The sequence below is a fragment of the Penicillium malachiteum genome (assembly GCF_028827825.1).
Source record: "Penicillium malachiteum strain IBT 17515 chromosome Unknown utg000003l:1.0-4950554.0:1.0-4952489.0, whole genome shotgun sequence".
Classification (NCBI taxonomy): Eukaryota; Fungi; Ascomycota; class Eurotiomycetes; order Eurotiales; family Aspergillaceae; genus Penicillium; species Penicillium malachiteum.
In genome coordinates this window covers 819269-843790 of record NW_026643096.1, presented here as the reverse complement: position 1 = coordinate 843790, position 24522 = coordinate 819269, and the positions used below count along the sequence as shown (strand labels likewise).

The window sequence follows — 24522 nt, the reverse complement described above, 5'->3', positions numbered from 1 at the left end:
CGATAGAAAACTGAAGCGAATTTCTCAAGGTGATACTAGGTAGTAGCAATAGGTTGAATATTTGTGTGATTTATGATTCATCTTGGTCTACTTTTCATCCTTTATATATGCAGTCCCGTCTATAATATCCATCGAATTGATAGTATGAACATTCAAATGTTTTGAACTTGAATTGATAATTCGTCAGACTGATGATTAGACGTCTTGAATATGTTGAATAATCAAAAATTCATCAGCGCCAAACGTGGGATATTGGTCAAATTCCACACCGCTTTGTTGAATAATCATTATATTCTTGACTATACGAGAACACGAAGACTAGAAAACTCCTAAAATCATCAATATAATCATCTCCGATCATTTCTCATCCTTAATGAGGATTATTTATTATGATTATTCATTATGCCGATATCAGATATCTCTGATCAATCTCAGGCTTGGAAGGCGTCCAGATGTCAACTTCAAGTTGAAGTTTTGATCAAAGCCTCATCTATATAGCCTCGTAGTCTCCCATGCAAATGAGAAATCCCAAAAACTTCAAGTTCCAACTTCAAGTTCTTTAGCCTGAGCCAATCCTGCCAGTGGAAGTCAACATTTGAACTTTCCAAACCTCTCAACCCTCATTCTTAAACTATAACTCTATCATACCCATCATGCCTCTCTGGCAGATTTATCACCCGACCGGCACGTTCGAGGACAATGCTACAAAGCATGCATTCGCCCAGGATATTACGAAGATGTACACCGACATAGGCCTACCCTCCTTTTATGTGGTCACCCACTTCTACAAAATGGATGACGAGAACGTTTTTGTTGGCGGAAAAACCAATGAATCTGGCGAGACACCTTTTATCCGGATTGTGATTACCCACATTGCCCTTCGTATTCCTGATGTCGACGCAATGTACCTTCGCACTACTTCCCGCATTGACAAGATCATAAAGCCGTATGTCGCAGATAAGGGATACGATTTTGAATATCACGTTGATGAGACTGAGCGGAGACTTTGGAAGATCAATAGCCTAATTCCACCTCCGCACAAGAGCGAGGCAGAACAGCTTTGGTTTAAGGAGAACCGTGCTGTCCCTTATGAGGGGGCTTATCCCGCCGTGCTCAGTCAGGCCTCTATTTGAAACACTGGAGGATATGCTTGAATAGGAAATCCGTCGAAATAGTATATCCGTTTACTATGTAGACCTTCTACTACTCGTGGAGGTCTTTGGACGACAAAGCATTATTCCAGTTAACCTCTTCATGTTTATAGTTAGCCGATGATTTTTATTGTCTTCCTTATCCAAATGTGCAACTTCCAGCCTGAGATATCCAAGATTATATCGCAGTTATCCTGCTCCTTTGGGTATCTCTCTTTCTATCATCTATGTAGATACTCCTGTAGCCTAGGCTGTAGATAACCATGTAAGTAACCATTCACCTAAAGATGAACCTTGGGAACTAACAGTCCAGCTGCCACTGGCAGTGGGTATGCACATGTGAGTGCTTGCATAGTATGATTATGTAGTAGACAAGTCGGTATGTAGCGACACCGTGACCGTGACATGAACTTGAAGGAGTTTTAAATGCTTTTTATTCTACAGGAGGCACCCTGTTCTGGTGTACTTATAATTGAGATATCTTATCACCATCTACGCCAACTCGGCTTGAAGAGATCTAGTTGGTATGGTTCCATCGCCTTACTTTCTCGCTTGACTTTTTGCTGAGACCAGGTGGGTGTAGACCACCTAGTCCTCTCAGTAATCAACTTCTCCCTCACACACCACACAGAACACGCTTTTCATCCTCACTCCAGTTCCTCACACACCTTTGACTTGCCTAAGAAGACACCATATAAGACACCCCCACCCTCAAAGAAGTTCGAAAGAGCAGAAAACTTCTTCATCTCCATTCTGATACCGAATCAGCAACCAAAATGACTCCTTTGACCATCGAGGTTTCTGGAACTTCTACACACTCTCGCCAACCAGACCTAGCCGTCATGAGAGTGTATGTGAAGTCTCAAGGACCTTTCGAAAAGAACGTGACAAGTCAAGTTGCAGCCGCTTCAGACAACCTTCACCATTTTTTTGACCAACTGTCCCGGGACATCCCTGACGCGATAGCATCTTTCTCGTCCACTCATCTTTGCACCTGGCTCGATAACCACCATCGTCAAGATTCACAGAGAAGGAGAAATTTATTTTACGCAAGATTGTCATACAAAGTCTGTTTCCACAGGTTCGACCTACTGAGTGAGGTTGTGGAAATTATCAAGGCATATCCCCGTGTTGAGATCCACTCAATAGAGTGGCAGTTGACCGAGGAGTCTGACAAAGCTTTAGCCACTTTGACCCGCAAGATGGCTATGCGTGATGCGATCTTGAAAGCGACCGATTTTGCTGAAGTCGTTGGGCGGAAGGTTTTCCCAACTAAAATCCATGATTCTGGTTCGAGGCGCCTTTATCCACCTAATCAACCCTCTGTGCCCGAGGGTGGTCTCTCAGCTCAATCATATCGATCTGGCAACCTGAATTTGGGAAATAATCATCGACATGAGGCCATTGATACAGAACCAGAGGATATAAAATATACTGCGTCTGTTGAGGTCCAGTTTACGGAAGTTGATTCGGATGACGACGATGATTCCGATGATGACTCGAACGATGATTCAGAATGAGAATTGATTCAGTCGTTTATCGCTTGCTTTTTTCTTGATTGGGTATTCATTTCTTTCTAAATTGGTCACAAAGTCTACAAATGAAATCGATTCTCAGTACTCCCTCAAAATCCAAGCAGTGGCTCATCATCTTGCTCCACCTCAAAGTCGAATCGAACTAAATCTTCTCTGTATGGAATGAAATATGTACTCGTAATTTTTTTTTCTTCACATTAGCAGCCATAATTCAGCATTTGTGACTTGGAATGGACATACCTTTCATGCTCACTGCTTGCTTGATATGCATCTAGCGCCGCACGACTTCATGGTAGCTTACTAGAGCATACTGAAAGCCTTTACTTTTCTCTGCAGGGACAGTGATCGAGGGCCCTCCAACAACACGTCTTTCAGTCTTCACGCAATCCAAAGTTTTTAGGCTCTTTATTTCAGTCACAAATTTGTTTCTGATTTCCTCCGATGTGTCGGCCCTGAACTTGAAAAGAACTATCTTTCATTAGTTGACTTCCTTGAGGAAAGATAGACAGACTCACCGATATGAACGATTGTCATTTTTTTCAAAGTTTTATTGAGACAATAAAGTGCAGGTTATAGAAATCATTTTTTGGACCAAGAAATTTGCAACTAACTAGTAGATAGAGGGACTCTCGATTCAAATGTTATTATTGAAATACTAGACAGTGTCGGCACTAGGTAATGCTATGATGTCACGGGTATGTTCCGCCCAGTCTATCCGACATTGCATGATACTGACTATTACTGACTGTTGCATCCAAATATACTCTGCAAAATAGGAAAAAAATTCAAAGCTCTCACTATTCCATGTGATGAAGAATAATTCTAAAAAGGAGTCGACTGTATAACAAATCAAGATACAGCTACGCATTATGGATGGATGATCAAGTCGTTTAGTCATCGCTCGGATGACTCCCGCACAGAACGGAAGCCATCCGGCAAGTTCCTTGAAGAGATCTAACACACACTACTATTACTCTGCACCGAATATTCTAGAATCGAACGGCACAGGAGCTGATATGGATTCCCCGCGTCGGAGTCGGAACCGTGCCGCATGCAGGCGTTGCCAGAGACGCAAGATTCGATGCAATGGCGAGCTTCCTCAGTGTTCGGCATGCAAGAAGGCAAATGTGGCTTGTGTCAATGATGGAAAGCAAGAGGTCAACCGCACGCAAGTCTCTCGCAAATGCCAGTGATAGACTCGCTTCAATCCATACTAACATATTATTAGGTATATCGCAAATCTGCAGAAGCGCGTCCAGTGGCTTGAGTCACTGGTAAAAGAACATACCAACGTACGACTAGAAGATGGACCTGATTCCCAGGCAACGGAGACCTTTGACGAAGATCGGATCGAATCCTCATCTACTGCAGATCAACATGCACAACCTTTGAGTGAGACTGTGGACCCCCAGCCCTCTCGCACACAACCACGACAAGCGCACGAGATTGGGCTTGTCTCATTGTTCCCTGGCGGGGAACCACGATACATAGGCCCATCCAGTGGCTACTTCCTCGCAAATCTTGTCTTTTCTAGTGCTGGTCGGCGAAGCAAGCCACCGGGCGCCCAGGATATTGGACATGGATCCATATCTTTGTCTAATGAGCTCTTCAACAGCCCTACCACCCTCCCGGGCCGCAAAGAAGATGCGATCGAGCTCTCCTCGAAGTACTTCTCATACATTCATATTCTCTACCCATTTCTACATAGGCAAACACATATGCAGCGCGTCGAGAAGATGTATTCCATCGCCAATAGTCCTCCTGATCCGCTTACAGCCTTCCACGTCTATATGGTTTTAGCTATTTCTGCATCCGATCTCTCCCGGCGTTATCGAATTCGACTTCCTGCCGAAGGCTACTACACAGCTGCTACAGAATTCTTCAAAGATGCCTGCGTTGAAGGGTCTCTTGAGGGACTCCAAAGTTCACTCCTCCTCATGGTCTACGCCTTGCACAACCCATCATGTGGAGTGAACATATGGAGCCTCAATTACCAGTGTCTTGGTGCTTTAATTGACCTGGGTCTTCAACGCGATGTTCGGTCGTCATCGACTTTTTCAATATCTTTCTTGCAACAAGAAATGAGAACCCGGATTTTCTGGGTCGTGTACAATTTTGATCGGACACTGGGTACCATGATGGGGAGGCCGATCGGGGTTCGGGATGAAGCATGTGAACTTAGAGTGAGGTAGATCCTCGAAATTTTGCCGATTTACTTTGAACTAACTCTCATTCAGTTCCCATCAGATGTCGCCGATCAAGATCTTAGTACCGAGTCAGCACCCGAGCGGAATCTCCATGAGAGCCCCGTGTCACCCATGACCTTCTCCATCCATCTTTTCAAATTGGCTCGAATCAATTCAGAAATCAAATATGTCATGCACAGTATCTGCAGAGAAGCTCCCAGATATGCCTACCCACCAGTGACTGATATTCATGGATGGCAAAGAGACATGATGGATCAACTTCAGGCATGGTACTCGGATATCCCTCAACTACACCAAATGACATCGATCCGTAAAATTTGCGAGATAAGGTATCACGAGATGATGATTCTTCTTTTGCGGCCTAGCCCAGGTATACCCGACCCCTCTGAAGAAGTATTTTCCCGTTGTTACAATCACGCCGTTGATCTACTCCGAGGGTTTGGCGAGCTCTACAAGCAAAACGACCTTAGATACAGTCGCCTCGTCGTTCACTCAATATTTCTCGGAACTCTCATAATGCTACACTGCCTATGGAGGCTTCCACAAATAGCCTCTGCCATTCAGATTGATGATTTGGTGGCTGATACAGGCATCAGTTTGAATATTCTCAGCAGCATTGGCGAGTACTGGACGGAGGCAAAAAGAGTAAGGGATTGCATTCATGAGATATCAGGCGTCACTGTGCAACGCTTGATCAAGAGCCGTGGACTTGATACATCCTCACGCAGAGGGAGGACGGAGCCCAGTCTTGTTGCGACGTCTACTATGAGAAGTACACGGAACCAACCCACAAGTACTACAGAGATACTTGATCCAGTTGGCTCTGGTGTAGATATTACATCCACCATGAACACATTTGATTATGATTTGGGTCTGGACACGTCAAGTTGGTTGAATGACTCGATGTCTTCTGGGTTCATGGATATTGCTGGTGTTCCAGATTTTGATTCTTTAATGTGGGATGTTTTTAATGCTACTTAAAGCAGAACGAACAAGTTGGCCGCAATTTGGACCAACATTTGAAATTGACACAAAAGTTCACTATTCATTCTAGGTGCAAAATATCTATCCGTGCCTTCTTGTCGGACATTCTCAAGGCAGTCAAGTACATATACCCGAAATACTAGCAGATTCGTCACGCAATATAATCTAAAGAATCTGGAACTAACAAAAGAACAACAAGCAGGTCATCAACTTGAAGAAACATTTGCGCAAAACAAGCATTTCAAATGTTCAAATCACAATAACAATCATCGAGGAATTTTTTCACTTCTTTCCATTAATGCCAGCAATCGTATCCGGAATGGTTTGGGGCGCGTCATGCTTGTCCATATGGATCTCCACAAGACGCAATGGCTCAGGATTATCTTCACCAAAGCTCTCTGCCGAGCCAAACTGATCATCTGCCAGCAGTGTTTCTAGCTCGCCCTTCGTGCGAACACTGTATGTTCTCATTGTACCAGGCTTCGCATTGAAAACAGTGGGAAGAAGCCGATAATTCCAAGGCTGGATGTCATTATAACTCTTATCCCAGCCATGAATGTAGCGCTCAATCGTGTATCCATCGTTACAAATCACAAAAATGATCGGACTCAGCTCTTGGCGAACGAGTGTGCTTATCTCCTGCGCTGTCATCTGGAGGCTTCCGTCTCCGGTGAAAAGGATCGTTCGTCGCCGGAGTGAGTTTTCAGATGCTTGCTCTTGTTCCCGCGCTGCTATGGCAGCACCCACTGTTGCGCCCATGGCGAATCCGATTGAGCACCAGAGAAGCTGGAAGATAGGTTGAACACCACGTGGGTAGCGACACCAGAGGCCGCCAAAAGATGATGTTCCAACATCCATTGCGAGGATGTCATTCTCTTCTAGCCATGAACCGACGCGCTTCCACAGCCAATCGTGTGTTACTGCAGAGGTCGGATCGATTGTGCTATCTCTCATCGTTTGAACAGATTCCTTCAAGGAGAAGCTCAGGGTTTCTTCACCACTGGCAACTGAGCTTGGCGGAGATGATATTCCACTGGGTGTAGAAGACGGCGATGAATTTGAAGGTGATTCGGAAATAATGTCAGACAACTTTCCGAGAACATTCTCCAAGTGAAGATTGTTATGGACAGTTTCTCCTATATGCACACTATCTTGCTGGAAAACAATTTTTTCCACGTCTGGCAAATCATCCTGAAAACCTCCGTTATTCAGATCGGTTGGGCGATGTCCAAGCAGAAGAATTAGGTCACTAGATTTCACTTGTTCCTGGACTTCTTTTCTGCAAACATCGCCACAATACACGCCTCGGAAGTTAGGTATACTTTCATTGATAATTCCTTTGGCCATTGGGTAACAGAAGCAAGGGAGACTTGAATTCTCAACAAAAGCTCGGCTGGCTTCAAGGTTTTGGTATCGACTAGCCAGACTATCGACGATGATTATTGGATTCTGTGCTTGAGACACGCGATTCTGAATTGTTTTCACGGCTGTTTCTTCTGCATTCGTGAATTCAGATGTCGCGAGTCGCAACAGTAACGGGTGTTCAAGGGGAGATGAATCAATGTCCACTTGCACCATATCCATTGGGAATCCGATATAGACCGGCTTGCTGGAACGATAGCACTGAATGATTGTATCATCAATCAGCTTGGTTGCCTCTAACGGGTCATCCAAAAGAATAGTCGCGCTAGAAATCCGTTCGCTCATCTTCATGAATAAGTCGAAATCACCATCTGCGAGCGAATGGTGTATGGGTAGCTTGTTCTCTCGAGCAAGGGCAGATGGGAATCCAACAATATGGATTATGGGAACAAGCTCAGCGCAGGCACCAGCAATGGCGTTAATGGCAGAAAGTTCGCCAACTCCAAATGTGGTGACGATTGCTGAAATTCCTTTGATCCGAGCATATCCATCGGCAGCATAACCTTGAAGATATCAGATGTATCCATCAGAGATATCTGAGCATCAACTTACCAGCATTGAGTTCATTTACGTTGCCAATCCAGTTCAGACCGCAGTCGTCTATGTAGTCAAGGGCCTTGAGGTTGAAATCTCCTGGAATGCCAAACACGGCTCTGATATCAATTTGGTACAGACGGCGGAACAGGTACTGTGATTTTCCAACAAGATTAGTCCCAAATCCTTCCAATAAGAACCAAATTTAGATGTAGGAGGAGTTACCTCTGCGAGATGCATTTTGGTTGAGAACAACTGGATTTGTGGATCGGATCTATGAATGTTTCGGTTCCTGCGGAGAGCTGAGCCGATAATAAGATTGATACAAGTGAATTGTTGAATTGTTGGTACTATGTGGATTTTGATTCAATCACTTGTTAGATTCTAGTGAGATGCTTGTGCGTTACAGCCCCATCTTTATAGACTTTTTTGAGATGCAAATTCCCGTTAATAGCCACTAGCATTGCTATGGAACGAGGAGTATAGTGTGACTTTGAATTTTATCATAAACTTTAAACTCATTGTTTATGGAATTCTGTCCATAGCTTTTTCCCTTTTAAAATACCAATATTGTCCTTATGCTTAGTTGCCCAGGTGGATGTTGCCTCTTGCATTACCCTTTTAGGTGTCGTACACCTAGATCTACTGCATAACATACGAATCGGGTAGCTTACACTACCTCAGATCAAACTTGGAACTTCATTGGCTCAATTTATCTGGAGAAGATCTCAACTGAGCAAGGATTCTATCCCTAGTTTACATTTCACATCATGAAAAGCCTTCGTTGATACTGACAGGGTAGGACAAGCCTTAGGCGGCATAGTATTTTCGGAATATCAAAACGGTTATCAAAACCAGATTAGGCATTTGAAACATGCATACTGACAAAAGTTACGCATATGATATCACAGAAGCTTGGAAGATTCTACCAGGCGTCTAGCATGCATGCCCTAGTGCACATGGATGAATCTGGTGACATTTTAGCTCGCGGAAAAATGCGGCGAATATTATGGTACACCGTCTGATTTTCCATTTTAGGACATATGAGAAAATCCTACCAGCCTTGGATTTTGATAGTAATGCATTGAGTATGTGGTATGAGAACCTTGATCTTGGCTAATAGAGACAAGGGTCTACCTGTCACACGATCATCGAGTCGATTGTCCAAAAATGGTCACTTTTTGTATAGTTTCATCCACGTGCAGCCACCGGCTCCGAGTCATGACCTTAAGAGACTACTATTCCGGTTTATGTTCAAAAACATCGAATTCACGTTGTTAGGTACTATCACTACTAATATATCAAGTTAAGGACAGACTAGAGAGAAGGCACATTGGAATATTGGAAGCTACATATGTTAGAATAGAAAAAAGTGATAAGACATGCTACGGACCAATCTGCAAGGAGATAATTCGGTTTTTTATGATCAAGATATTCACTTCAAATGTTCTACTGGCACTTTAGTGCACACAAGTGCTACATAAATGGATGCCTAAAATTCCAGACATGACTCAACTTGAAGGAGCCGTCATTACACTCTCATAAATTCAATGTTTGAATGAACTGACTACTTTGTAGGTAAAAATCTTGATTTCTGCCTTCATCATCTCTGAATACCTTTTGAAGATTATACTTGTCTACTTGAATGTTAATTGAACTTATCACTGGCATGATCAATTGATGTTTCTATTTTTGAAATGCAACCTTGGAAGTAGTTCGAGTTCAAATCCTTAATCACTACCTAGGTAGTACTATCAATGTATCATCACACTCAAAGGTTATTCAAAAATGTTGTAAAGACTACTACTCAAGTGCTGCTAGGGTTTATTCCAAAGAAATCGATAGGCCGCACACCTAGGCTACTTAATAATTCAGCATTGGGGGGCACTCATTCAAATGCTGTGCTGAAACAAATAGTTAGGCAGGTCATTGAACCAGTTGGCTGTACTCAAAAACGCCAACCAAAGTCAAATGATAGATATGGATATAGCACTTCCAAGGTTGAGTATCCAGATGCCATCATGATGTTCTGGGCAGCCTGGAGTACTACATAAGAAGAAAGATTTATCTCTCCACTTCCCGAACAATGAGCAATTCATGCATTTCTAGCCAATCCCTACCACTGCTACCAGACCCTCGAGGGCCAAGATTTTATTCTTCTTGAGATCTCGGGGCTCCTTTTAATTTAGATGAACATTTGAAGGGGACATATGACCCGATGATGTTTTGAAAAGACATATGGAAGTCGATCTTTTCCCAAAATCGAGGACGAGCCGAGGAGGCTCGCTTGGTTTTACCCCGACCTCCCCGCACGAGCTCAAACGAGGAAGCTAAATCACACATCTATGTCTGGCTTGAGACTTGGCCGGTAATTTTGGCCATTAAAATGAACTTGATCTCCAAGCATGCATCAATTGTTTCGGACCTTCTCTCTTTTTCCATTTTACTTTTTGACCTTAACCAACCTTGAAAGGATACTATGTTATCCACCACGCTGGTTGCGTTTTTGACGCAAGCGCTGCTAGCAGCTGCAGTGACAGCCAGGTAGGTCAATTATGCCAATATCCGGCTATTCTTATGCAAAAGTCTCAATTAATGACATGAGTATCTTTACAGAACCTTGGATGTCTATCCTGAAACCTTCCAGCTCTCGTCTGGCTTCCAGGAGTATAATGAGTCCTCTTGCATCACTTTGACTCCATCCGACACTCTTGCTACGTTGGATTATGGCACAGAAGTCGGCGGTTTTCCTTTCTTCCATGTCCAGTCCAAATCGGGAAATGTTCAAGTGGAAGCCAAGTACACCGAACCCAAGATTGGCTTAGCTGAGCCATTTTCCGATGGACCATGGACCTTTTCAAATGGGCTTGCTGGAACCTTCCGTGTAGAGACCTTTAATGTGACTAAACCGGGCTCCGTTCAGTCTTACTTTATTCAGGGTGGACTGCGCTGGCAAAGCCTGCGACTGCTTACCCAAGGTACCCTTGAGATTTGCGGTGTCGGTATCAAGTCTGGAAACGACCGTACACCTGTCAAAAGCCTCCCAGGATACTTTGAATGCTCGAAGAAACTGTACAATGATATCTGGGCCCTCGGACCGCGCACAGTGCAGCAGGCCTGCATTGAGGCGGGAACAGCAACTTCAACCTGGGACGTTACTGCAGATGGTGTTCTCCTTCGTGGACAACAGCCAGCAGTGTCAGTCTTGGGTGGAAACTTTGCCAACTATACCATGGAGTTCACTACCAAAATTGTTCGAGGTGGTACCGGTTGGAAGGTCGCCGCCGAAATCAGCGGTCTAGGAGCTTACTTCGTTCTTACAAGCGAGTATCCTGTTGCTTCTACTTTTGTCAACACCAACCGCACCCTCGTGCCTGCTAATACACTAGCTGCTGGATACGGCTGGAACTTGGTCAACCAGACTACCTTACTGACTGGAAAAGTGGATTATTTCCCCGTTCCCTTCCCTGTCAAGGAAGACGAGTGGTACAAAGTCTCTACGGTTGTTAATGCAACTGGATATGGTGTCACTATCAACGGAACAACTATCTTCGTGCCGGTGGCCAGTCTTCAGATTGTTACTGCGCCGTCTGGCAGTCTCTCGGAAGGTACTTGGGGCTTCGGACCGTATCAAGACCAAGTTGCATACGTGAAAAATGTCAACGTCTACTCGAATAATGGCACTCGCCTATATCACAACGCCATGACATCTGAATCTGTCCTGGAGGAATATGGTGTTATGTCCAATACTCACAATCTTTGTCTTGACGGAGCTAAGCGTGACCGTTTGGTTTGGACTGGCGACTTTGCTCACACGCAGCGTGTCATTGCGGCTAGTACTGGTCGAGATGATTTTGTCACTGGAACCTTGGAGTACATCATGGCCCGCCAAGCATCTTCTGGATCCAACGCAGGGTGGTTCAGTATGGCCCCTGCTATGGGCGCAGCAGCCAAATACACCAACACATACGACTCTTTTGGTCTCCTTGACTATCAGTTCCTTTTCCTGGATGCATTCGCTGATTACTACTTCAAATCTGGAAACAACACATTCTTGGAAAAATACTGGGGACAGATTAAGGAGGGCGTGGAGGTTGCTCTTCCTCTTGTAGACAAGTCTTCCGGGCTTGCGGTGCCCGTCGGAGGCATTTTCTTCATGGGTGCCAGTAACGGAACAGCCCCATCTGCTGCTCTTGTCTATACACTCCAGAAGATGGCGAAGATCGCGGGGATTATGAAGGACACTACAGCCGCATCCACCTGGAACTCTACTGCTTTGTCAATTTCAAAGGCCATTAACCTTCATCTCTGGAATGAAAATCTTGGAACATATGCATCCGCTCTGACCACTCCCAATGAGACATCCATTGCGGGAACAGCATGGGCGATCCTTGCAGGCGTCGCGAGTGAGACTCGTGCTAAGTCGGCAATAGAGGCACTCTCTTCGCTTCGTACCGGTGTTGGATACAAGGACTCTACCTCCGTCGCAAGCTCGTCCAGTACTCAAATTTCGACATTCCTTTCCGGCTTCCTACTCGAGAGTCTCTTGAGGAATAGTCAGTCAAGCTCTTCTCCCTCCAACATCACACGAAATGCTATCAATGTTCTTCTCGATCAAACGTGGGGATCCATGATAACCGACGCTGAAACCTACACTGGAGGTTCCTGGGAGTATGTTGATGCTGCGGGTAGCCCTGGTCTGGGCCTCTATACTTCCCTCGCCCACCCCTGGGCTAGTTCGCCTACTTATGTTCTGTCGGACTATGTTCTCGGTGTTCAACCAGCCTCTGTTGGATACAAGCAGTGGACCTTCCGCCCTGCTATCCTTGATATCGATGTTACTTGGGCTCGCGGCCGTGTTTCCACTCCTCAGGGTACTATTACGGCCTCTTGGAATCTTACCCAGAACGACATTGTTTTACGGGTCTGTGCACCTCATGGTACCAGTGGCTTGGTTAGCTTGCCATTTGTTGTGGATTCGTACAGGCTCAACGGCAAAGCGCAGGCTGTCCCGACTCACAACTTCGAGGCCAGTGTTGCCGGTGGATCATGCCAGAAGTTGTCTCTTACACGGATGTAAGGTTTTACAGGGTATTTTGGATGGAGAAGTTCAATGGTTGGATTAATGAGACGATAACTATCACTTCAGTAGATCCGAGTCACATATTTAAATTCAAGTTTTCAACTTGAATACTACATATTACTACCTACTACTAGTAGTAATATTCCAAAGATAAAGTTTGAAAAGAAGTTCGGTGCTCATGCAATATTGAGATGTGATAATCATATTCTGCGGATGATATCTAATTCCTCTGAGAATTTACCATCGATTTAGTTTTTTAAGAGTATCATAAAATCAATTGACGCAATTAAAATATGGGCCTCTGTGACATACGTTCGAGTCCAAATGCGCTGCCGGTTTGAGTGTCCGGATCAGCGTTAAACGTCGGGATTAGCAGCTTCTTTTCTTCTGTCTTCAGCTCTATATAGAGCTCAAACTTGCCACTTCTTCTTCTTCTAGCTCAGATCAAGCATGGATTGCCTCGCTTCTTCTGCTCCTCCTGTAGCCTTTCAGCAGTGTTTTATCTTCAGGTTTCAGGCCTTATTTATCAGGTGTCAGATAACATTGAATGGTACCTAATACAGTTTCCAAACTAAGCTCAACATGGCCACTGCCGAGGGGTCCAAGGGTAATTCCAAGGTTCCGCTCTACCTTTGCCTGACCTCAACTTAGGTACATTTACCTGGAATTTGAGCCAAGAAAGGGATTCATTGGACTGTTCATTCATTCAGAATACGGCCCAGAACGATCAAAGTATCAATCATCATCATCACCGTCTCCCTCTGCCACGATGGTTACGCCTGGAATTCTTCAGCGTCGTCTTAACAAACCGACCTTGACGACTGAAGCCAAGTTCTGGCCAGGTGGCATTCCTTCTTTCATCGAGTCTCCAACAGAGAACTTTAATATCGAGCCTTACGATTTCCCTCCGATCGTGAAGGGCTGGCATCGCTTTGTTCGGGAAAATTGGGTCTCGAGTGACGATGAAACGGATGACTCCAAGGCTCAACAACGTCGATCCCTGATTGAAACCTGGGTCACTGCCCAGCAAGATTTCCGAGATGTATGTTCTATGATTCCCTATATATAAATCATGTGCATAACCATGCACATCACGATGTGTATATCTCTAGATATAGAGGCTAATATAGAATAGTCATATATAAATAAGGCCCTAGACCTAGAACAGCGATTTTCAAAGAAGGTAAGATTTCTATTCTTTTTGTTCTTCAATAATTGGTCCCTGATTATGTTGGGAGGTATCTGTTTTTTGACCTATTTCAATAGGAAATCTCTAATTATGGCTGCTACTATCATAGTAAGCTTGTCCCTTGGGATTTGTATCTTACTATAGATACCCCAAGATCATCAACCAGCTGGGCACTTTGGTTGAAGATTCAGTTGATGTTCTATGATTACAATAGGATGTATGGTCATGGCGCAAATGAAACATTTACAATCACGCCAAAGGAGAATGATTTTTACTCTTGATAATATTAAGCGGTACCAGGGTCTAGAGACTGCTGATTTCGGCATCATAGCCTTTATAATGTGGGGGAGGCAGTCTATGATTCCTACCACCCCCCTTCAATAATTGTGGATGATTATGCGCTGAATACCGGCATGGTACTTCTTATTCTTTCCTACGTTAATGGCGTGCCTTATCAAGGCTACCGAATTCGTGCCCTGGGTTTCTTCTCTTTATGGGTACCCATAATAGGGACAGGAAAGCGATTGTAAATCCTTCTAGAGCCATATGGACAGGAGCAGAACCCAATGGACAAGAGGATTGATTTTCATGATAAAGCGTAAGTTTAAAAGTCTAGATCCATGGCTACGAGTGATATGAATTCAACTTAAAATCTCCTTTTATAGGCTTGACATGAAAAAACCGCTTCTAGAGATTATATTGACTGAGTCAGAGGAGCAAGAGGTGGACGATGACGAAGTGGAGGACGCGTTGATTGAACTCGCTCCGGGCTACGTAGAAGCAGAGGCAGAAGGAGACGGACTGGCAGAAGGGTTTGATCTATTTGGCTCGGGATCTCAATCCGATTGATTCCACTGACGTGATGTACATAAATGTCACATGCATGCTTAGTTTGCATGGCGACCATGTTGATGCTGTTGGAACTGACGACGACGACGGATGCTGTATGAGCCTTTTTTGTCCTCCACTTCCTCCCAGGAGTCATCGTGTTGTTTTATCTTCTCGGCATCGTGATAGTAACCACCGAGGTCTTCACCGTCTTCATCAATTGTTACACCTGTTGAAGATACTTAGTAATCGTTTTCTCCTAACCGGGAGGACTTGCTGTATAAACTCACTTTGAGTTTCCCAGTTATCGGCATCGCGAGGATCGAGTCCTCTTTGTGCGATGGTCTGGGCTGAAGTGAAGGTGACCTTACACGCCGTTGTCTGGGGATATATGGTCTTCTTTGTCTTAGCTTGGACGTACTTGTATACTCAAGCCGCTGGCGTGCTCAGTTCTACTCAGTTAGCAAACCTTGGAAAGCGGCGAGTCCGAGTCAGTGAGCACTAATCCAGAACTTGAAAGGGCAACCAAAAATCGCCAGGAGAAATCTACTAGTACCTAATACCTAGGTCCAGTATATATCTGTGGGCTAGTAGTAGTACTAGTAGTGCCTACTATGATAGGCCACTATGTAACGGACTCCTAACTTAAGCATAATTATTCACTTTCATCTGATTCATAGATATTAAATTTGAACCTCTAATAATGATATCAAAACTCATGAGAGAAAGGGCCAAGTTGATATTGTAGTGCTCCTTATCAATCTGTTATCGTGATCATACTAACCATAAGCGGGAAGCCGAAGTGCGTGTTACTACCGTAAACAAGGCGTCTTACAAAAAGTTCCCGGTTTGTGACCTCTCACTATGCCACACCTCCGGCGCCAACCTAACCCACATGATCTCCAGGCGCAAGGGCCTAATGCCCCCGGGAGTCTCCGCGCGCAATTCCAAACCCCGCCAACTCGACACACCCCTTCCAACCCAACTCATCGACACATACCCTCTTCCGAATCCCATGAGATAACTCCAGAACAATTGCCTCCAATGGCGCCTCCCTCGGGAATCCCCAATCCTTTCTCCATTTTTGGACGTGGAAGACTAGCGCAGCCTCCACCACCTCCTGCTGAATTGGTGGATGATATGGAAGAGGATGAGGTGTTTGGTGACGCTGATGACGACTATGATCCTAATGCGCGAGGCATAGCACAAAGTGAATATGATGTTGGCATGATGCCAGAAGATGACATAGACCCGGACGATGAGATCGAGGATACTGGTGATCTAGAGATCGAGGAACTCGACGCAGAGCTAAATAGGCAATTTGAAGCCGACGAGGAGATGCATGATCGAGGTACGAGGTTTACTCTTTCCTAACTTTGTTCTACTTAAGGAATTGATCGACTGATTTATAAACAGAAAAATCACCTTCTCCTCTCCCACCTAATGTCCGTGAGATCTCATCCCTCGCTTCCTGGACCGTTTCTACCTCCAAACCTGGCTGCGGTGTCGCGGCTCTTCGACACCCTTCCCCTCAACAATACTGGCAGTCTGATGGCCCACAACCACACTATCTGACCTTGCACTTCTTCAAACTTGTCGCTATTGTACGCATTCGTGTGTACCTCGACTTTGAGCTAGATGAAAGCTACACACCTACAAAGATGATCTTTCTAGCTGGTATGGGCGGGAATGACCTTGTTGAATTCGCGACCTGGGAGGGAGATGGCCCATGTGGCTGGGTTGATGTACCCCTAGAGGGTGTTGGAGGCCGGAATGGTGGCTGGGTCCAGGAAAATACCCATTTGCGCGACCGCAACGCTAAGAATAATCGGCACAAGTCGCAAGCGCATGGCTATGATCATATCCAGCAAGGTGAAGGTTCTGATGCAGAGTCGTTTGATGGTGTTGATCCGATTAGTGACGAGCTGGATCCATACTGTGGCAATGTACTCAAGGCGATGGTTGTCCAGATGCGCATCGTGGAGAATCATCAAAATGGAAAGGACACCCATGTGCGTGGTTTCCAGGTGTTCTCTTGTGATGATAACCGCGCCAAGAATGCTGCTGCTCCATCGGCATCTGCAGATGCTCGCGATCGTCATCGTCGACACAGTGCACGCCAATCTCTTCGTTCAAGTATCCATGATCCTGGTCAACATGCCCGGTTGGCAAGTGAAGATCTTGATACTAGCAGACTAGGCGCAGCATCTGGTCTTGATGAGCCTGATTGGATGGGTGAACCTGTGATTCGTTAAATGCAACATTGGAAGGCTACAACAAATCCGTAATGGCGTTATGTTAAACTGGAGTTCGTGGTTTCGAGATACCCAGGTCCTTTCCCTTTTTCTGGGCTCAATGAATGTATTTCTAGTCATAAAAGTACAAAATTCGGATCAAGCACATGCTCTTTCCTTTGATGCGATCCATGTTTACAATCATCCTCTACTCTTGCTCTTAAACACTCTCCTTTGAGGTATCCTTCTGTCAATACTTCATGAGCTTGCCTGCCAAACGTCTTTCGTTTCATACTCATCCCTTATAAAAGACTCTCTCGACAATTCGATGTTGCCGCAGATGATACGCCTACTACTCCGAAGAAGGTGATCAATGCCCATCTTCCATTTGCAATGTCCAAGGCTCGAGACACCAATAAAGCAGCTTACTGACCAGACATAGAAAGAAGCTATCGATCCAATCGCCGATTTGTCTTCGAAAAGAAAGGGACGAGGAGAATGAGCCACGACCCATACTGATAACACCGCCATCCCAGCCGCCTCCTCTACCAGCTCCTTCCGTGGACTCTCATCGCATCCACTGGCACCTTCTGATATGGCGCAGTGCAGTGGGAATGCAATTTATACTGCTAAATCGGCCCCGGACATATGGAGAAAAGGGCTCATACCCGGATTGGGCTTCAAATAGACTTAAATGTGAGCTCTACCATCGTCACCAATACATCCAAAAAGAACGGGATATTGCGAGTCATACCTAGGTAAGTTTTAAAATCACTTCACTAGCAACTCCAATACAAGATGTCCAGTGAAATTCGGCAGTGCTAACATAAGTTCGGATTTACAGGAAGATGTTGTACAACGCATCTCAGATTCCATCAAGGATCCAAAGGGTATTCAATTTTGTCTACACTATCATGTCTCATATGCAAGCCTTCTTATATCGCCAGTCTCGTTTTATATGTTTACTGGAGCAGCTTCTCAAGCTCAGCGGCAACAGCATCACCGACCTGAGCGGTGGTAGCCTTACCGCCAATGTCACCAGTGCGGACACCAGCCTCAATAACGTTGCTAACAGCCATCTCAATGACCTTGGCCTCAGTGAGCATGCCGAGGGAGTACTGCAGCATCATAGCGACGGAGAGGATAGCAGCAACGGGGTTAACGATACCCTGGCCGGCGATATCGGGAGCAGAGCCTAATAATATGTTAGTTAGTATTTTTCCAACCAGGAATAAACGATCCCAAAGAGGGGGTAAAGATCAACATACCGTGAATAGGCTCGTAGATACCGTTAACCTTGGTCTTTCCATCGGGCACAGCAGTCAAACTGGCACTAGGCAGAAGACCCAAAGAACCAGGGATAACACTCGCCTCATCACTAATAATATCACCGAACAGGTTGCTAGTAACAACAATACCGTTCAGCTGACGAGGGTTCTTGATCATAATCATAGCAGCAGAGTCAATAAGCTGGTGGTTAATCGAAACCTGAGGGAACTCATTCGCCATAACCTCAGTGACAACCTTACGCCACAGACGGCTAGTAGCCAGGACGTTAGCCTTATCCAGACTTGTTACGGGGAGAGGAGGGTTGTGCTGAAGAGCCAGGTTAGCGGCAAGACGAGTGATACGCTCAATCTCGGCACGGGAGTAGGGCTCGGTGTCCATGGCGAATCCGGATCCGTCGTCTTCCTTGCGCTCGCCGAAGTAGATTCCGCCGGTCAACTCGCGGATGATGTTAAAGTCGACACCACGGCAGACATCGGCCTTCAGGGGGGGAGCTCTCCACCAGGGAGGGAGCGGCGAAGTTGCAGGGACGGAGGTTACCGAATGTGCCCATCTCCTTGCGGAGGCGGAGGATACCCTGTTCAGGGCGGACGGCACCAGTACCCCATTTCTGTGTTGACTATGTTAGTTTTTCATTCTGTCTGGTGCAATTGTGTGGAAATTCGTTGTTTTATGAGTCATTTTCCGGGGTAGCAGTGTGTTTGGGAGAGGAGCCAAGGTTGGTACGTACAGGGCCACCGATGGCACCGAGGAGGACGGCGTCGGCGTTCTTAGCAGCGTTGAGAGCCTCATCGGTCAAGGGAGTACCGTGGGCGTCAATGGAGGCCTAGCCTGAGTTAGTTATGAGGCACTCTTGGTGAACGCGTTGGTATAGACCTACACCGCCAAGCAGGTGGTCCTGGAGGTTGAAGGTGACATTCTCACGGTGCTTCTCGAGGACGCGAAGGATCTAGAAAGGATGGAGTTAGGATTAATTGGGAAGTATGTTGTCAATATAGTCAATTCAAACCTTGACAGCCTCAACAGTAACCTAGAATTTTCATGCAGCGTTAATTATTTGGTCCTATTTGATCCTGTCATAGCCCCAGGGAAGCTCCATAGTGGGGATTGTTTAGGATGACAAGCATACCTCGGGACCACAGTGGTCACCACCAAAAACAACGATGTTAAAAGCAGGCATTTTGATGTGAAGAGTAGAATATGTCAATTGAAAAGCACTCAATTGGTTAGCAGGATAGGGAGCTTTAAAAAAGGTGGCATGCGGATGAAGTCGACCCCGCCAACTCCGAAATCGGCGAGCCGCAGCCCACACATTGGCTTAACACGGCGAAGTTAACATTACACAACAGCCACACGCGGGCCCAAATCGGTCTTATTTAAATGATCTTCCTTATGTCCGGTTACCCACGGCTATGATAGTAACAAGCTTCTTAGTTTCATAATTAAGGTTATGTAGTATATATACCAGGTAGCAATGGCATGCATTAAATGATGTAACGAAGGGAAGAAACACTAAGGATGTGAAACTCGAAGAAGAAAGAGAAGAAGAAAAAAAAAAGTGAAGGGGGAAAAAGAAGGCATATTCAAGAAGCAGCAGGGATGCAAAGAAGCAAGAAAAAAAAAGATCAATGCGAAAGAAAGGACACAACCCCATGAGCACTGTACAATGGTACCAGAATCCAGACCATACCTGAGGACCTCGATGACCCTTCCCAAGACGCCTACAAAAAGGATTGGATTCACCAAGCCAACCCTCGGGATCTGAGGCGACAGCTGCTAGCGCTGGCGGATCTAAGATCCCTTAAATCACAGACCGAAGCTCCAAAGACATGCATGACCCAAATTAAGGGTGTGGAGATAAAGCGATAAGCTGAGCAAAGAAGCTAGCTTATTTGGCTTGACAATATGTCAAATAAAAAAAGGCAGAAAACCCGCGAGTTCTTAAAAGCGATGTCCAGACACGCTCACGCCTTCTTGCGGTTACGGCGAGCTTGAATATCGCCCTCAGCCAACCACTTGCTTGCATGAATCAGCTGAATGACATTGACAAACTGCTTGAAGGCCATGAGCGGGAAGGCGATGAGGGTGACAGCCCAGGGCAGGGTGCTGTCGATCTTGTTGGCACGAGCCAGCTCCAGAGCACCGGCACTCCAGGGGCTAGAGAAGAGGCTAGCAGGGACGGGGTGGGCGGGGTTTCCGGGTTGAGCGGAAAGAGGTTGGGCGTCAGGAACAGGTTGCAGAAGGGAGGGCGACAGGATGGGCGAAGAGAAGGACAGCAGGTAGAGACCGATGAAGAATGCTTCGTTCATGACGCAGCAGGCAGTCAACAGGTTCTAATATACCCATGTTAGAGATTTGAAAATTGGATGTAAATGGAAGGTTAGGGTCGTGAAACATCTTTATACCTTGTTGGTGTAGTACTGGTGTAGCACCCAGCTACGGCTAGCCTCGACATTCTTGTGACTCGAACCAGATCCACCCATAGTCAGAGTGGCGTACATGTGAATCCAGTGACTAGCCAGATCCAAAGAAATGAGGATCTGGAAAACGATGGCCCAACGAGGCCAGGCGGAGCTCAAGAAGACCAGCAAGCAGGCAGTGGTGCAACGATCAGTGACCATGTCCAATACAGCACCGAAGGAGGTTGACTGATCACACTTCCGGGCGACATGTCCATCCAAGGCATCCAGGGTACATGACACAGTATACAAAATCGAACAAGTGCGAGGATGGAGGGGCATATAGTAGAGTGCGGCGACCGCAAGAACGACTCGGGAGTAACCTGCAGGCGAGGAACCCCATGTTAGCAAGGAAAGAGATTCCTACAATATTGAAATGACAAGGAAGGTACCATACCAATGAGATTCGGCCAGAACAAAAAGATGTTCTCGCGAGGCTCTTCCGACTCTACAACATCGGAGCTTTGGTTTGAGCGCGCGCTCTTGGATGTCGGCGCAACACCATTACCTCCCTCGCTCTCCTCCCGGCGGGCAGCTTTTTGCCCTCGAGTTCTAGGTTCTGAGCTCATTGTGAGATGTAGGAGACTGAAATAAGGAACTTAGGAAGTGGAAGTGAAAGATGCGGCGAGAATAAGGGGGGTTGATAATCCAAATAAGCAAACGAAAGTTGTGCTTATCTAAGCGCTACTATCAGCTCCGCGGCTCCGGGACGCGATCTCGGCGTGTTTAAAATGGGTACTTTTGCACGATGAATTTGACTTATAGATCGGCGGATATTCAAGGATTTTTTTTGAGACTGGAAGTTTGAAGTGGCTGAATCTATGGCTTGATTTTCTTCACGGCAGTTGACTTAGATCGGTGGGAATTATTCCACCTATATAATATCACTCATTATGGGGGCCAGGAAGCTGAAATCCATTGGAAACTCACCTTTGCTGACACGTTGTCAGATCAGCGTTTGGGGGCTATCTATCTAGGCAAGAGTACTTTCTCTTGAAACAACTCAGTTGAGAAAAATTACTTCTTTAGAACTTCGTATGACGAGTCTTACGCGTGGGCGAAAAATGAAGATGCGGGTCCGCAGATCTACATGATCCTTTTGCATCGAAAAAGGCAATGCTTCTAGCGTGGAAGCCTTAAAGCCGATGAAGTCATAGATAGGCATTGTTTAAATGAATAGTCTTCAAATGTTGGATGCCTATTTCTGAGCTCCATGCAGACCGGAGGAATTCACCTTGCATAAAAGAAACAATGGCCAAAACATACGACTCTTACGGGGCCCGGCTTTCAAGTTATAGAGTGGGAACTCGGGAGAAAAAGAGAAAAATTATCCATACTAATGAAGTAAATGGAACTCATATGGGGAACCTTGGGGCAGATACTAGTGAAGCATCCAAGACTATAAGGTTCTCAGTGAAGATACAGATTCCCGATCCATACAAATGAAAAATTAAACCACAATGCAGATATCCATGTAACCCCCAGACAAAAGAAACTCGCTGTCAAGCTGAGCGTTGGCGAACCGAACTATTATGTGCAATCGATCCTTTGATGGATGAAAAATATTTACAAAAGGCATCATGTCTAGAAACTTCAAGGAGAGCTCTCATGTCCGTGACCTGCGCGGATCGGTGGCATCCTGACGCCGCCACTCGCGAGACTCCTTCGATCCCAGACTACCCACACCACCCTCAAGACGACGTTCCCAGCCACCTAGTCTGATAACGAGACATGTAGCATTGTCGCCTTCTTTGGTGACCTCGGTGGCAAAGCTGACCACATCCCGAGCGCCTTGTTCAGGTGTTCTGGCCTCCTTAACAATATCGACCACTTCTTGATCAAGAAGTGTGCCGCTGATACCATCGGACATCATTACTATGAACGAGTACTCGGCTGGTCCCATTTCGATGCGGTTAACCTCTGGCTCAGCGGAGACGCCAATACGCTTGGATTGCACGTCACCAAAGGCACGGGTATTGGCAAGGCCACTCATGCGTTCCTCGCCGAATGAGTCTGTAACGAAAGTGGCAGCGTACCGACGCAATCGCGCAGCTTCTATGGGCGATGATGGGTGGTGATTAGAAGTGAGAGGGATTGCCTCGCCGGTGGCTGTGGAGCAGAGTAGAACTCTGGTATCACCAACATGAGCAACTAAAAGGCTAGAAGGACCTGCAGGATGCCAAAACGGTGTCGGGCTAGGAGTAGAGATCATTGCAATAGATCCAGTACTACCGCCCTTGAATCGTGAGCGACCGCCAATTTGCGGGGTGCGGGTGAGACTGGGAGAGTGAAGAATCTCGTTCTCGTTCAATGGCTTCTCAGCCAAGGCCATATCATCGTCCCGCTTGGCTGCTTGCGCTTTGACGAAGTCTAGATCAGCGCGCAGGAATGCAAACTCCATGACCTCTTCGATTGACACCGTGTCGTTAGATACGGCGTCTGCGGAGTCAGCACCGTAGTAAGAAAAGTAAGGTGGCTTGAATCGCTTAAAGTAGCCACCGACTAGACGTCTCCAGCTGTTGAGAAGACTCTTTTTCTAGATCCCCGATCCGCCGTCGGTTTCCCACCTGCATGACTGGAAGCGAATCGCCTCCATTCACAGGTTGCTGGGGCCGGAGACTAGACTGGACCTGAAAATCTGCGGCCGCATTTTGAATGTATTCGTGCAGATATTCCTTTAGGAAGGTACTGCATTCCGCTCCGCCGTGGCCATCAAAGATTCCAAAGTAGAATATTTGCGGGTCGCCGCTGGCGGTGTCTGCGGCACGGGATTCCCGTGGATATCTTGAGGATCGATTGATGGTCAGTGATGCTGGCGGACGCTTTGCAAACGCAGGAATATCAATAACGCCGGCTTGGTATGAATCTTCATTTGCTGGTCGGGTGCCACGGGCTGAGACTGCTCCGAAATGATGCTTCGCACTGCGTAGCGGGATTCTCACAACTGTCGTTTCTCGGTCGATCAAAGGCTGAAACGATGTTGGGGAATGTGAAATATCGCCCGTATGCGGTACTGATTCGGAACGAGGTAGTTTGTGAAATGGGGAGGTCGGCCCCCGAGGATCAGGATGAAGTGATGACGAAGGTAAATGGGTAACGAAGTAGTCGCGGAACTGGGGCGGCTTCCTCTGGACTGGAAGCTCATTGGATGTCTGGGCTTCTGAACTGTAGTATCGTAATTGTCGAGGAGGGGAGAGGGCTGCTAGAAAATATGATATTTAGCTTTCAACGCTGAATAGCACCAGGAGGATGCTATAAGGATCTTCCATGAGGGTTTCGGAGATAAGCCGGCGTGCATTGGAGCTCACTTACTGTAACACCCGGCCAAGGCCCAGGCCCGGCCTGTTACTCGCCTCGCTGAAGTGACAATCATGAATGGCCCATGGATCGTGGTAGAGAGAGTGGTTTGTAGAAGTGATTGGAGTGATTGAAGTGAAAAGACATTCAAGTTGGCGTGGGGGAACATTGCTGTTTGGCCCGAGCGTCGGCAGATAAGGCGACAGCCCCGGCATATCTATTCATATCTACTCCGCGGGCTTCGGACTCCAGGCGCGCCGAGTAGTACTTATCTATTTATAGAGCCTAGGAATGGTGAGATTATAATCGGGC

At 46.2% G+C, this 24522-nt stretch overlaps 13 protein-coding genes across 13 annotated transcripts; 7 read left to right on the top strand and 6 right to left on the bottom strand.

The window, feature by feature from the left end:
- Positions 1-653: 653 nt before the first annotated feature.
- Positions 654-1133, top strand: N7483_006641 (tautomerase family protein; the record flags this gene model as incomplete). Its single annotated transcript, XM_057090078.1, has 1 exon — positions 654-1133. One exon carries the CDS (start codon positions 654-656, stop codon positions 1131-1133), a length of 480 nt encoding a protein of 159 aa, XP_056944819.1.
- A 794-nt stretch (positions 1134-1927) lies between these two features.
- On the top strand, positions 1928-2671 carry N7483_006640 (SIMPL domain-containing protein; the record flags this gene model as incomplete). Its single annotated transcript, XM_057090077.1, has 1 exon — positions 1928-2671. One exon carries the CDS (start codon positions 1928-1930, stop codon positions 2669-2671), a length of 744 nt encoding a protein of 247 aa, XP_056944818.1.
- Positions 2672-2775: 104 nt separating this feature from the next.
- N7483_006639 (uncharacterized protein) lies at positions 2776-3220 on the bottom strand (the record flags this gene model as incomplete). The annotated part of the gene is made up of 4 exons (XM_057090076.1): positions 2776-2839; positions 2927-2971; positions 2998-3154; positions 3202-3220. The coding sequence occupies 4 exons, from the start codon at positions 3218-3220 to the stop codon at positions 2776-2778; spliced, it is 285 nt and encodes a 94-aa protein (XP_056944817.1).
- A 371-nt stretch (positions 3221-3591) lies between these two features.
- Positions 3592-5874, top strand: N7483_006638 (Zn(II)2Cys6 transcription factor; the record flags this gene model as incomplete). Its single annotated transcript, XM_057090075.1, has 3 exons — positions 3592-3875; positions 3915-4869; positions 4924-5874. The coding sequence occupies 3 exons, from the start codon at positions 3592-3594 to the stop codon at positions 5872-5874; spliced, it is 2190 nt and encodes a 729-aa protein (XP_056944816.1).
- A 285-nt stretch (positions 5875-6159) lies between these two features.
- On the bottom strand, positions 6160-8073 carry N7483_006637 (alpha-keto acid decarboxylase family protein; the record flags this gene model as incomplete). The annotated part of the gene is made up of 3 exons (XM_057090074.1): positions 6160-7802; positions 7852-7987; positions 8059-8073. The coding sequence occupies 3 exons, from the start codon at positions 8071-8073 to the stop codon at positions 6160-6162; spliced, it is 1794 nt and encodes a 597-aa protein (XP_056944815.1).
- A 2239-nt stretch (positions 8074-10312) lies between these two features.
- Positions 10313-12913, top strand: N7483_006636 (Six-hairpin glycosidase; the record flags this gene model as incomplete). The annotated part of the gene is made up of 2 exons (XM_057090073.1): positions 10313-10377; positions 10450-12913. The coding sequence occupies 2 exons, from the start codon at positions 10313-10315 to the stop codon at positions 12911-12913; spliced, it is 2529 nt and encodes an 842-aa protein (XP_056944814.1).
- Positions 12914-13685: 772 nt separating this feature from the next.
- N7483_006635 (uncharacterized protein) lies at positions 13686-13985 on the top strand (the record flags this gene model as incomplete). The annotated part of the gene is made up of 1 exon (XM_057090072.1): positions 13686-13985. The coding sequence occupies one exon, from the start codon at positions 13686-13688 to the stop codon at positions 13983-13985; it is 300 nt and encodes a 99-aa protein (XP_056944813.1).
- A 686-nt stretch (positions 13986-14671) lies between these two features.
- On the top strand, positions 14672-14954 carry N7483_006634 (uncharacterized protein; the record flags this gene model as incomplete). The annotated part of the gene is made up of 2 exons (XM_057090071.1): positions 14672-14703; positions 14771-14954. The coding sequence occupies 2 exons, from the start codon at positions 14672-14674 to the stop codon at positions 14952-14954; spliced, it is 216 nt and encodes a 71-aa protein (XP_056944812.1).
- Positions 14955-14992: 38 nt separating this feature from the next.
- On the bottom strand, positions 14993-15247 carry N7483_006633 (uncharacterized protein; the record flags this gene model as incomplete). The annotated part of the gene is made up of 2 exons (XM_057090070.1): positions 14993-15162; positions 15220-15247. 2 exons carry the CDS (start codon positions 15245-15247, stop codon positions 14993-14995), a joined length of 198 nt encoding a protein of 65 aa, XP_056944811.1.
- A 550-nt stretch (positions 15248-15797) lies between these two features.
- N7483_006632 (anaphase promoting complex subunit DOC1) lies at positions 15798-17188 on the top strand (the record flags this gene model as incomplete). Its single annotated transcript, XM_057090069.1, has 2 exons — positions 15798-16284; positions 16350-17188. 2 exons carry the CDS (start codon positions 15798-15800, stop codon positions 17186-17188), a joined length of 1326 nt encoding a protein of 441 aa, XP_056944810.1.
- Positions 17189-18129: 941 nt separating this feature from the next.
- Positions 18130-19634, bottom strand: leu2A (3-isopropylmalate dehydrogenase LEU2; the record flags this gene model as incomplete). Its single annotated transcript, XM_057090068.1, has 7 exons — positions 18130-18362; positions 18436-18934; positions 18957-19064; positions 19185-19280; positions 19335-19403; positions 19464-19484; positions 19584-19634. 7 exons carry the CDS (start codon positions 19632-19634, stop codon positions 18130-18132), a joined length of 1077 nt encoding a protein of 358 aa, XP_056944809.1.
- Positions 19635-20418: 784 nt separating this feature from the next.
- On the bottom strand, positions 20419-21482 carry N7483_006630 (CDP-diacylglycerol--inositol 3-phosphatidyltransferase; the record flags this gene model as incomplete). The annotated part of the gene is made up of 3 exons (XM_057090067.1): positions 20419-20787; positions 20860-21236; positions 21311-21482. The coding sequence occupies 3 exons, from the start codon at positions 21480-21482 to the stop codon at positions 20419-20421; spliced, it is 918 nt and encodes a 305-aa protein (XP_056944808.1).
- A 1037-nt stretch (positions 21483-22519) lies between these two features.
- ptcA (type 2C protein phosphatase PTC6) lies at positions 22520-24379 on the bottom strand (the record flags this gene model as incomplete). The annotated part of the gene is made up of 3 exons (XM_057090066.1): positions 22520-23449; positions 23481-24115; positions 24226-24379. The coding sequence occupies 3 exons, from the start codon at positions 24377-24379 to the stop codon at positions 22520-22522; spliced, it is 1719 nt and encodes a 572-aa protein (XP_056944807.1).
- Positions 24380-24522: the final 143 nt, after the last annotated feature.